At 35.7% G+C, this 12727-nt stretch overlaps 1 protein-coding gene across 6 annotated transcripts in view; it reads left to right on the top strand.

The window, feature by feature from the left end:
• Window positions 1-12727, top strand: part of LOC107101124 (myocyte-specific enhancer factor 2D homolog) — a 39026-nt gene that overhangs the window by 10599 nt on the left and 15700 nt on the right. For 4 of the 6 annotated variants that reach the window (XM_015399904.1, XM_015399907.1, XM_015399905.1 and 1 more), the window contains exons 2-5: window positions 2801-3172; window positions 7866-8069; window positions 9408-9545; window positions 11005-11221. In XM_015399904.1, the coding sequence (XP_015255390.1) occupies window positions 3119-3172; window positions 7866-8069; window positions 9408-9545; window positions 11005-11221 (613 nt within the window). In that variant the 5' untranslated portion in view covers window positions 2801-3118. The remainder of the gene's footprint in view (window positions 1-2800; window positions 3173-7865; window positions 8070-9407; window positions 9546-11004; window positions 11222-12727) is intronic. The other 2 variants (XM_015399908.1, XM_015399903.1) reach the window with 1 other exon arrangement.

The following is a 12727-nucleotide window of genomic DNA, read 5'->3' as shown; positions in this document are numbered from 1 at the left end:
CGTGTCCTCTAGATACTGACATTCCAGCTGCAGTTGTAGTGACTGACACTTCAGTCATCAGTGAATAGAAATGTAATTTATAATTGTGGAGTTGCATAATAGATAATAATGTAGTCTAAAAATGGACAATTCTGAATGAACAAATGTAGTAATTAAGTGAAAAACAGGTTTTGGATAACAGCCGACTGATTGCGAAAGGCTCCTACGTAAAGCCTGGAACGCTCTTAAAATGTGTCTGTACCTGAGAGAAGATTAGAAATAGGAGAAAAATGGTGAATGCAACGTTTTCTCCTACATCACTAATTCGAATGATTAAACAACATATTTGGTTTGTGCAAATATGTTTTTGCATGAGGACCAATGACTCCAGCTAATGCCTAAAAGAGAGAGTTGTAGATTTAATTAAAGGCTGCCACCGACCAGTTGTTTTTACTATCAGTTAAATTGGTAGAACATTTTCAATAAAAGCTCAAATGTAGAAATATAAGGCACATGTTTTCCTATTCGCTGCAGTTTATAGCTGCTGTTCAATTTTTAGAAAACAAGAAAATACGTTTTTAGGGTCACTCCTTCTGAACTTCTTCAGCCTCTCACTCACCAAGCTCCCCATCAGGCATGGACAGTGAAAAGTCCATTTAACTGGTTATATTTATAGTTTTGTGTTAGTTATGATTATTGTACATATTGATATAGCAGCATAAAGGTCTGGCCTATGAGGAGGGTTCATTATTAACAAAAGTGGCTCTGTACCTCTTGGCTGCTAGTAGAACTGGAGTTAATCAAGCACACTAACTACCTTTAGATGCAACACATCCACCCTGCACCTGACTGAGTTTAACTAAATGTTTATGCTAAAATGGTGATAATACTTGCCCAGTTCTGCAATCCAACTATGAAGCAAAGCTACTCTTGCAGGGGCATTAAAATATCACAGCAGGTAGAAGTGTGCAGCTGCTTACGGAATAAAACAGTAATAAATTAACTCTTCAACATGTTTTCTCACTTGACATTACTTGTCAAAAGCATATACTAAAATATTTTCATGGAGGATTACAGTGTTAAATGTACTTCAATTAGAGGGGTTACTTACTTTTTCACAAATAGGCAGTTTTGGTTTGATAACAATTTTTTTAACCCCTGGTTTTTCCAATATTATTTATTTATTTTCTTAGAAATATTAACTGTGTTCAAACAACAGCCTAATATCCCTAAACCCCTGTGTAAAGTAGTTTAAGTCATATTAGCATATAAAAGCAAACCTTATAATATTTGAAATATGAAAGTTTGCAATTACTTTGCTCTAAAGGCAATTTGTGATGTGTATCTTAGAGGTAGACTGATATTCATCAGCTAGCCATTATTTTTGCTGATATCATGTTTTTTTTTCTTGTATCAACCAACATGTTCATGTGTTCATCTGTACATGATCACATAAAGGAAATTGGATTAGCCTTTAAAATAAACTCTAACTGTTGATCAATTATTGAATGTTGCATAAGCTGATATTGTGCTGACAAAATACTTACAATATATTGTGCAGCCTTAATATTAAGGTCTTGAGTCATGATGTTTTTTGTGCATTGCCAACCAGTCTTTCCCACTACTTTTGCGACCACTCAATAACAAACAAAGGTGGAAGTACAGGCTCTATTTCTGCAATTAACATAAAATCTGCTGCTCAGAACAATTACTTTGTCAACATTTAATTGATGTGAATAAAATAAGTTGATCTGGTTACCTCATATTAAAGTTGGGTTAATTTACAACAGTACTAGAAGTCTCTAAGTCTTTAATAAAGAATCCTTTCTCATTTAGCAAAATATAGTTTTTGCAACTTTAGAAACGTCTATAGAAATTGAGGATCCTTGGTAATAAATCCGTCCATCTTCTCCTGCTTATCCGCCAGGGTTGCTGTCAGGCTGCAGCTTATCTCAATCAGTATATGGCAAAGGGAGGGTACACCTTAGACACCAGTCTGTTGCAGGGCAACACACACAATTTAGAGATGGCATTTAACCATGCAGAAAGACCCCATGCCAGGAATCAAACCCAGGACCTTCTTGCTGCAAGGCAACAGTGCACAAACTGCTCCACCATGCAGCCCTTGATCTATACAACAGATCTAAAAATTAGTGTACGAAAAATTAAAACCTAATCCTTTCATATTATCATTCCTTAATATCAGAGTTGTAGTTTTTCACTCTAAATTCATCTTTGTGCACAGATGTAGACTTAAACCATTATACAATGAATATGTGCGCTGTATTTTTTCTCTCTGGAATACAAAAATAGAAGATACTTCATGTCTAATGTTAATCACATTTCCTTTCCTTTATGTGCAAGATTTAGATCCTCTGTGTCACATTAGAATATCGGTTTTAAGACCCGAAGCTCTGGCATTGTGCTCACAGCTGTCGTGTTAACTCTGTGCAAAAATGAGCAAATTATAAAGCACTGCAGGGTCTTTTGTTTTGTGAACACCATGTTTACAAATAAATTTGATAAAGGAATAAAAAAAATCAGGCTTTGTGTAAAGGGAGGACATAAGCTGAGTGGGTGGTCCTTCAGTTGTTCAAGGGCAAAGAATAGGGTGCCCCCTGCCCTTTTGATTTGTGCATTACACTCTTCTTTGTTCACATTCTGTTTTATCTGAACAATTGGTCTTTGTACTTTTTTCAATATATATACTCTCTGTAATCAGACAAATTACTGTTTAACAAATGCATAATCCCTTTTATCACATATAATGTACGTTTTATATGATATTTAGTGACTTTTTTTGTTTCTCTCTGTTTTGCAGGAGAGGAGTAACATCCTCCATACCGCAGCAGTTGCATACATCAGTCCCCGCTGAATAAAAGATGAACTGAGGACCTATTCCACGGCACCACGTCCCATATCACTGCAGCACCTGCTCTTCTCTCCTGCTGGCCTCTCAGAGCAAGAGTTAACAGTGTTGCCTCACAACACCTGAACACAGAAATGCACATGCATGCATGTCCTCGAAATGCATGACTGTGTTTGAGTGTGTTTCCGGTTCACTTCCATACTCATCTTCAGAGAATTTTTTTTTCCACTTGACTGACTTCAACATTTGTGTTCACAACTACAAAGCATAATGGGGAGGAAAAAGATTCAGATCCAAAGGATCACTGATGAAAGGAACAAACAGGTGAGTTGTAACTGTGAAACAGCAGGTTTTTATTAATCTAGTAAATTCATCCAATCAGTCTGCTCAAGAAAGTTAAAATCTCACAATTTGAGCCATTTTCAAATTTATCAATAATTATTTAAGGGAGTTGAGAATGTTGGTTTCTATAACCATGATTATAATAAAAATGCTACACTTTCTTGAACATAGATACAGATAAGTCTCCAAACAATCCAAATCCTTCAATGCTCCAATCCCAATTCTGCTGACAGTTGCAAGGAAATGACTGAAACTCTCCAAGTAGAGTCTCAAATACTACAAATTCCATATATGTATGTCAAATGAATAAACTTTGCTAGTTTATTTTCACAGAATAAACCTTTGATAACCTAAAATCAATATAAGATGTGTGGATGGGGATGAAGAAGATTGCAGGTTTCAATCAGAAGGAGGATCTGACAGATGGGAGTCTGGATAGAGCCATTAAACGGAACACATTCTTCAATAAATTCAGTTCAGGAACAAGCTCAGCATCCTTCTCTCCTGCTCACAGTCAAACATACAGCTCTCCTTTGATCCAAAGCATCTTTGTCATACCTAAAATATTTTATTGTCCAATGTGGCATGGACCCCCCTGTTTCTATGAATTAGTTCTCAACCAAGAGACAAAATTTTAATAATAAGGCACCAGGTCCAGATGCTGTCGGCTCGAGTGCTGAAGGCAAGTCTCAAGCAGTTTTGTCAGATTCTATAGAACCTCTTCAACCTTAGCCTGACCCAGGAAATGGTCCCACTGATATAAAAAAAGAACTGTCTTGTTCCGATACCAAAGAAAACTCAGCCAACAGTCCTTAGTGACCTGTTGACCTGACATCCCACATTATAAAGGCCCTAGAGATTGTCCAATTGTTTCACCTGAGCAAGCCATCGTTACATTATCTGAAGTTTGATTATTGCCACAACGTAGTTCAAAATTACATCATATACCTTCTTCATTTAGACAAGGATAACGATAAGGGCAAAAAGGAGGTAAAAGCAATCTGGTATCTCATGGGGGCAATGATTATATATTAATCTCAATGCAACTTTAAGCTTTAAAGCTTAATACTGTCCTTCTCTCTCTACCGAACAGATTTTAGTTTGTGTGCAGGATTCCTTAATGATGCACCCCTTGAGGAGTGCACACATAAAGCTGGGCTTGGTTAAAATTATTGATCTGGATGGCGCTCTCGGCAAAGATCAGCCTTCTGGATGAACCCCTCGTATTATTTCTGATACATTGAGTTCCAAAGTTTGTTGAGGTGGAAAGCTTGCTACTGGAAATCTGTGCTTTGTGGTATGACAGGAAAGCAACAATTGACTTGTTTTGACATAATAACTTGGTAGCATGATGTCGTTCACACTGAAATGAGGTTTCGCTGACTTGGTGTAACCCAGAAGAATTTAAACAGTGGAGAGCATGTAGCATTATTCTACTGAGACAGGGTTGTTGACAGTTAACAAATACGCAAAATATTATTATTATCCTATTTGATAAGTAAGTAAGTATAATAACTAATCCACAACTCCTCAATCCCAAAAATAGAAACAAGAGATGTGTGTTTAACCTATGACATTCTGTGCATATCATGAGTCATCTTCAGTAAATCCCAGCTGCTGAGAATATATTTTAGTTTGGGACTGTGTGGGTCATTTAAAGACTTCTCACCAGTATTTGTCTGAAAGCTTTATTCAAATATACCATTTCTGTAAAAGCAATGTCAATAGATGTATTGTAGAACCTTAGTGTATGCAGAGTGGTATACAGTAACAATAGACAGCTCTATGCTGTGTCTCTGATTTTGGTTTGTCTCACATTTTCCACAGTAGGAGAAATAGAAAATGCCTCTTCATCCCAATCTTGCAAGCTGTTCATTTATCTGTTTTTCTTCTTTTTTTCCCTAAGTTTTCGCCCAACTTTTTTTCACATCGATGATGGTTCCACAATTAATTTTTTCCTTTTTGCAGCATAGATCAAAAGCTTACTTTTAATCAATCCACTTATTAGCTTTCTAAATGTCATCAGTCCCTGGCTTGTGGTGTTTCTTTTTCCTTCAGCATTTTTAGAGAACATTCATTCTTTTCTTAGACTGTCTGACAGAAATTCTGGAGGCAAGCTTAAATTGCTAAACACAGTATTTGATTGTTGTTCTTAAAATGGATTTAGAGTTGCAGCCAAGAGCTCCCTAACGGTTTGTTTTGTCAAATAGTTTGAGGAGGACGCTGTTATTTTAGTTCATTTGTCCTCAATAGCTTTCTCCAAACACTATCCAGTAATAACTTCTAAACAAAGGTGAAGTATAACATCCACTGATTTGCTTTGGAAAATTGAATTTGTGAGCCTGGTTTTGTCAATTAACAGTTTTTTATTGCTTATATTTAATATCTAGAACATTTATTGTTTTTAGTGTTAGTCCGTCTGTTATGGTAAACCTAGTTTTTGTAAACAAAAAACAACCATTATTAAATTAAACCCCCATGCTTCATCCTTATGAAGGAAAGAAAACCCAGCAAAACTGGCGAAAATGTGAGCTTTTTACTTTATTGATGAATACAAAACAACTTATTGAGACCTTTTGAAAATAATACTTTGTGTGATCTACATATTAATGTACAGGGGTAAATTAGGGCATTTTGGGGAAAAAATTTACCTTTTATAAGTTTTCTGCTTGGAAGGGAACAAAAACAAATAACATTTCAAATAATACAATATCTTGAACTGTTAAGTTGACCTTTTATTATTTTAAATGAATAAACGCTAAATACAAAAGAATCAGGAGCTTGTAATGTTTTAAAAAAATTCTAAACAGTTGAATAAATTCAAAATTAAATCAAATAAACTATTTTAAACCAAAAAGTGATTTTGTTGTTTTTAAAATTATTTCTTAATGATTTAAGGAATACTAGAAACAAATGTTATGCCTAGAAAGCAATAAAAAAAATTTCGGTTCGATTCACGGTTTCGTGTTCACGGTTTTCGGTTCGGTTCGATTTGTATATGTTGATTGTTACACCGAAATCCCATAAAAATTTATGAAATTAATGAAAAAATCCCCCCAAAAATAATGGATTGTAATTATTTTAAATGATCCGCGGAAACCCTGGATCATTTCCGTATGTTTTGCTGCTTTGAATTGAATCATCTCGCGCATGCTCTCTACGATCTCCAAGGGACTCTGAGGGTAGCGGACGGGAGCCACAGTGGAGGCTGTATGCTTTGCTTTGAGCAGCCGGTCTGGAGCGGAGCGGGGGGTTGCTGACTGAGTATGAGGGATTTCGGGGTTAGCATGACATGTTGGTTATGTTGCTGTTAGCATAAACAAAATGTGTTGCACAATGCTTGCACACTGTTGCACTTTTATCCACAACTTTCTTTCCGCCGTCACCGGTTCCTCTAAATGCAAAACGGTCCCATACAGCAGACCTATAAAGTGCTGCTGGCGCGTCTTCCCACTCGCCATTCTGACACAATTCTCCACAACAACTGATTTTTTTCCCTGCTACACCCGGCTTAGCGGCTTCGCTTCTTCTTCTTCTTCTTGTTTACTACTTGTGGTTGGCTTTGGTCGCAGTACCGCCACCTTCTGCTCTGGAGTGTAAACGCTTCGCCTATGAGAAAAAGGAGCAGCGCAGTAACCGAACGAAACACACGCGGACCGAACCGAACGGTTCGGACGGTTTTTATAAATCGTCCCATCCCTAATATATATATAGATTTTTTTTTGTTTTTTCACACTAGTCACTTCCCCCATCTGTCAATATGAAAAGTTACCAAAATTAAAGAAAGAATCAGAAATCATTCTGAAATAGAAGAATGGTTTGCCACAGGCTGTTTATATCTACATTGGGAAAGCTTTGTCCCGGATTTAATAACCAAAGATTTAAAGTAGTTTTTATAATCCACTCCTGGTCTACTTTAGGAGAATGTGGTTCATTGTCTTCATTAAATTATACTGACCACTAGAATTCCATTGGAGTTTTATTTTTTCATTTTTTTTCCTGGGCCATGATTATATTTTTTGAACACAGACTGACCCTATTGAGGATAAAGCCACCATTTGTACTCCATATTAATAATGAAAACCTCCCTACTAAGAGAAATAAAAATAAAAAGTTTGTTATAGTTGTGTATATACAGAAAACAGTACTTAACATCAGGTCCGAGAAAAGCCAACCCATATCTTATTCACCAAAGGGTTACATAAACTTTAACCAAAAGCAGAATGAAGCAGAGTGTTTCTCCAAACTTTCTAATAACAGGTTTTAGAGGCAGGCCTTTGTATTCCAATATACATTTTTTGGCTAATATCCGACTGATTCCCATATCGATTTTGGATTGGGACAACATTGTTCAAAAACAACTGGTATGAGAACAACTCAACTATTTATTAGCCGATGGGTATCAGAAACTTAAAAGAGAAGTGGAGTGTTTCTATTAGCATTCTGATGTTGGAGATTCTTGATGCAGGCTGATATATTCCGATATTTGTCTTTTGGCTGATGTCACACTGATTTCAGATATCTGTATCGATTGGTACATCCCTGTATGTAAATATTTCTTTTACTCTGTTTTGACATTCAAGCAATTTAAAAGCATAAAATGGGTCTAATCAGGTATCTGAAGATTGGTCCACATTTAATGCCCATTTAACATTTTTGTGCCTCTGTCTTTCAGGTCACATTTACAAAGCGAAAGTTTGGCTTGATGAAGAAAGCCTATGAGCTGAGTGTGTTGTGTGACTGTGAAATTGCCCTGATCATCTTCAACCACGCCAACAAGCTGTTCCAGTATGCCAGCACTGACATGGACAAGGTCCTTCTCAAATACACAGAGTACAATGAGCCCCACGAGAGCCGAACCAACGCAGATATCATTGAGGTAAATTTAACCCATTGGCCTCTACCTGAAGGGGTATTAACATATTTACAAAACAACATGTGTTTTTTCTTGGGCTATTAAATTCAGATGTTTGTAAAAAAGTACTAGGAGAGAAAAGAAAACTGAATAATTTGGAAAGGGTCCGTCAGTCCTCAAACACAACTCTGTATAATTAGATTTTCTGGGAAGTGATTACAGTGCAAAGGTTGATGAATAATTGTGTAAAACAAAATATGTCATGCATAAAACATGGGACATTACTTGCCTAATCCACCTCTAAATGGAGTGTATGTATTACTTATTATCTTTCAGTATTCACATTTCAGGCAGCTATGAAAAACACTGTGATCAATACTTGATTTTTAAGCATTTAGTTTTTACAGTCTGTTCTGCAGTGAGCTATTTATTTTTCAACTGGACCCAGGTCACTTTGATACATATTTAATCCTACAAACAAGATATGTTAACAAGTAAATTCTAATATTGCCGAGAAGAACTGACAGAATCTCCATTCAGTATTTGCACACCAACCCCAAAATCTTTGAAAGTTGGAAGTTTCAGCATCCATCCCACTTTGTACAGAACGACACTTCTCACATCAAACTGCTTGTGTCAGACTAATAATAAAATACTAGTCATTGACTACTAGAGTATGTCTCCCTTTAAAATAAATGAACGTGATAATAGCAGCAACACCAGAGCTGTGCAAAAAGGACAACAGCATGTTATTTAAATGACTAAATAAGAAACTGAAAAAATGTGACAATTTATTGAGGTTGTTTGGAACAGTGATGGTTATAGATGGTTATATCTTACAGCCGCTGGGTGGAAGGACCTGTGATAACGTTTCCTGGTGCATTTAGGGTGCTACAGTCTGTCACTGAATTAGCTTAACAATTTAGCAACAGCTTCATGGATGGGCTGGTAGACATATCCAACAGAGATGTTATTTTAATTAGGGTTGGTTTTTTTTCCGCCTCCTGTGCTGAGTCCAGAGGGCAATTAGCTGTCCTTAATGAGCCTAAATCTAGTGCTGAGGAGATGGTGACGATTGAGAGGGAAGACTTGTGAAGAAAATACTGGTTAAACAGAATATCATCTAAAATTAAACCATAAATCACATCTCTATGTTTTGCTGATATTGTGCCGGTCCACTTTTTTAAATCAGTGAGCCTCGTTAGGTCGAGTCATTTTTGATCTGTACCTCTGTTTACGAAATTTGGTTCAACTTTGACCAATTTGAGATGTTCATGTTTGCTAAAGTTTCTTTCTAAACACTGCTAAATTGTAAATTACATAAGTTCATTGAATGTTCTCTCTCCTTGATCTGATTTCTAGACTTTGAGAAAGAAAGGTTTTAATGGCTGTGACAGTCCAGAGCCGGATGGCGAAGACTCCATTGACCAGAGTCCTCTAAATGACGATAAGTTTCGTAAAACCACAGAGGACCTGGATGTCCTCTTCAAACGCTACGGAGTAAGTTCCAACTTCTTATCCCTCTCTGTGATGGCTTCCTTTTGATTTGTTAGTAAAATCTTATGTTTTTCTTTTTGTCACAAATAACGTCAAAATGGCCAGTTCTCCAGAGATGACCATCTATCTACTCTCACAAACTTGTCTTTAGTTTCTAAGACAAACCTTAAATAGACAAAAAGAGTTTAACTGTATGAATCCAAATCTTGCCCCATTCGAACAAATCTTATGAACTGACTTCCTAGATATCTGTGTTGTTGTAGCCTGAAAAATCCAGTTTTCTGATAACTTTTTTAATTAAGATGTTTTTATAACCTTTTAGTGGTATTTAATAATATTTTCAAAAATAAACATGTAATACTAAAATAGATGTGGACTTAGAAATGATCAAATATGGAAACCAAATTAGCACATGTGAAGGTGATGTATTGGAGGAGAAAAGGGAGAGCTGTGGAAATGTGCAAGAGGATTAAATTGAATTAACAGAATAAAAAAAACATGTGCAGAATAACAGTGTAGATTGGTGTGCAACTTATTTTAAAATGCTGCCATCAGTAAGAGGTATGGTTTATCTCATTACATTTTTATTCATCAAAAATACTAAGCATTTTGTGGAAATTGTGGCTAGCATTTTCATTCTTTAAGTTATTATTTCTTTTATTTCATTTTTGTTTGTTTGATTTTTCCAAGTCTCTCTTATAAAAGAGATTTGTAATCTCAATGAGGCATAACTGGTTAAGTAGAGGTTACATACCTAAATTTGTATTATTATTAAATAGTTATGTCAGATTACATGTGACATCTCTTATATGTCCCTTGGCTATTAATGTTGTAAGTTGAGGGTGCAAAAACATATGAGCAGTTAGCGATATACCAAGATATTCAACAGTTGAGAGTTTAAAACTTTTTTTATCACTGTGTTTCAAAGGCCTTGATGGAGATGTCTGAGAAAGTAACTAGTTGGCCCATAGAGTAGTACTGTGCTTTTTGGCTTAGCTGAAAGAAAACTCCATTAATTCTCCATGGCTTCCAAGAAAGATGCAGAAAGACAGCCGTTTAGAAGCATTTCCAAAAACACAATGCCCAGACAGTAAATATTAAAAAGTGCAGGAAATTCCAAACATTTCAAACATAATTTCCAACAAAAGAAGCACAACTTTATTCAACATAATTCTAAGGTATTAGAAGAAAACATCAAATCCTGTTATGGGGGTAACATCTCTGTAGTAATTAATTTTATATTTATTTTCAATAATTAGTAGTATGAGTTATTTAGATAAAGCGTTACACCAATCATTTTTTAAGCAAGCCTTTTTTAAAGTTAAATGTTTAAAGTGAAACTGATATTTTAACTTAAGTTAAATATCTAAGAACAAAGAAAAATAAATACCATTTACCTTCAAACTATGATAGATCTCAGCTTGTTGTAAGTTGTGGACTAAATCAAAGCCTTATCCTGCAGCAGACCGCCGCCCCGCCCCAGACCTTCTCCATGCCAGTCACTGTCCAGGCGTCTAATCAGAGCACACTGCAGTTCAGTAATCCTGGCAGCGCACTGGTAACTACCTCCTATGTCACCTCAACATCGCTCACGGATACCCACCTCCTGTCGCCACAGCAACCGACTCTCCAGAGAAATACAGTGTCTCCGGGGTTGCCACAGCGACCAGCCAGTGCAGGTGAGCATGCCGCCTAACACCAGCACAAAACAGCTGTTGATGGTCTGCAGAGCACAGGCTTTGCTAAAACGTTTCTTCTATTTTATGATGCTTTGTTAGAATCCACTGGTTGAAGTTAATCATCAAATCACTGCTGTTGGATTATCTCAATTAAACTCCAGTTAATGTCATTTTGTTAACATCTGTGCATCATTTGTATGGATGCATCATACAAAAGTATTTTTTTCTAGTTTAGGTCCAAAATACAAAAAAAAAGTCTCTCATTGACCTATATGAAATTCAAAACCATGTTGTAATCATGTATGTTTTGTTTTATATTTCTCTAAATTGGTTTAAAATGAAGGAGTTTGTTGCATGTTAGGGTTTTAAATTTCTTTGATTATTTATTTCAGTTTTGGGTTTCAACCCTGTGAAAGCTTTAGTGGTTCATTGAATGTACAAAATGGTATCTTCTGTCTTTAAACATTCAATTGTCTTTCTTTTTCATGGATAAATTCGATAAATTGATAATTTCGATAAATATTTTAACTGTCTTGTGTGGATAATAACTTTTTATCTTTTACTTTCCTAAGACTGATTGTCAACCCCTCTTTGGAAAAAAGTTAACACAATTTTTTTTTGGTCATTATATAAGAAAACAATAAAATTTTTGTTCAGCTTAAGCTGCCTTCAAAGTGGAAAAAATATCCTTTAATTCTGTCACAGTTAAGTTTTTTATGTCTTTAGGGCATCGTGTGTCAAATAAGAGCTTATTAAGTTAATCTCTGTTGAACTGTTTTCATGTATGCATTATAAACATTTTGTAGTCTAAAAGTCATGCATTTTAAGCAGTTACACCCATAGTAAAGGTTAAAACACCATCCTTGTCCTGAAGGGATGGGCTAATGTGACTCTGCACGATGTGAGAGAGTCTGTGTTGCCACTGTGTCAAAGTCTTTGTTGTAATAATCACTGTAGGAGAGGAGATACAAGTGAAATAAAAAAAACAAATACCCATGCAACTATTGAAACAGTCACATCTTCCAAAAACTACCCATTTATATGCCTCAAAACAAGCTGTTATGTTTTTCTCAGGCACAAAATAAGTGCTTAGGAAAGTTATTTCAGATGCAGGGAACTTTTTTATTTTTTAGTGACTTTTTTCCCTCTTAATCCACTAAAACAGAACCTCTTGATTTTTGACCTACATACATTTTTTAGCTCAGTATCCTTGCATATGAATGCATTCCCCAAAGGAGGACCAGTGTTATATGTACATATTTGAATACTGTACAAATTTTACCACTGTCCTATGAAAAAGACAACACATGAATGTGCAAATGATTTATCCTACACTCACTAATATGTGCCGAGCAATATTGTTACAATATTTCATCAAATACTCAGAAAAAGCTGATAAGAATATAGAGGTAGACTTTGAAACTCAATTGGATAATGCAATTGTTAATCAAAAGGACATCAAAGCATTTTTTTCCTAGATGGAGAAAAAACTGCAACCAGTATAGA

The sequence above is a fragment of the Cyprinodon variegatus genome, unplaced genomic scaffold (genome assembly GCF_000732505.1).
Source record: "Cyprinodon variegatus isolate N-32 unplaced genomic scaffold, C_variegatus-1.0 Scaffold1055, whole genome shotgun sequence".
NCBI classification, from domain to species: Eukaryota; Metazoa; Chordata; class Actinopteri; order Cyprinodontiformes; family Cyprinodontidae; genus Cyprinodon; species Cyprinodon variegatus.
This window is presented reverse-complemented; position numbering and strand designations above follow the sequence as displayed.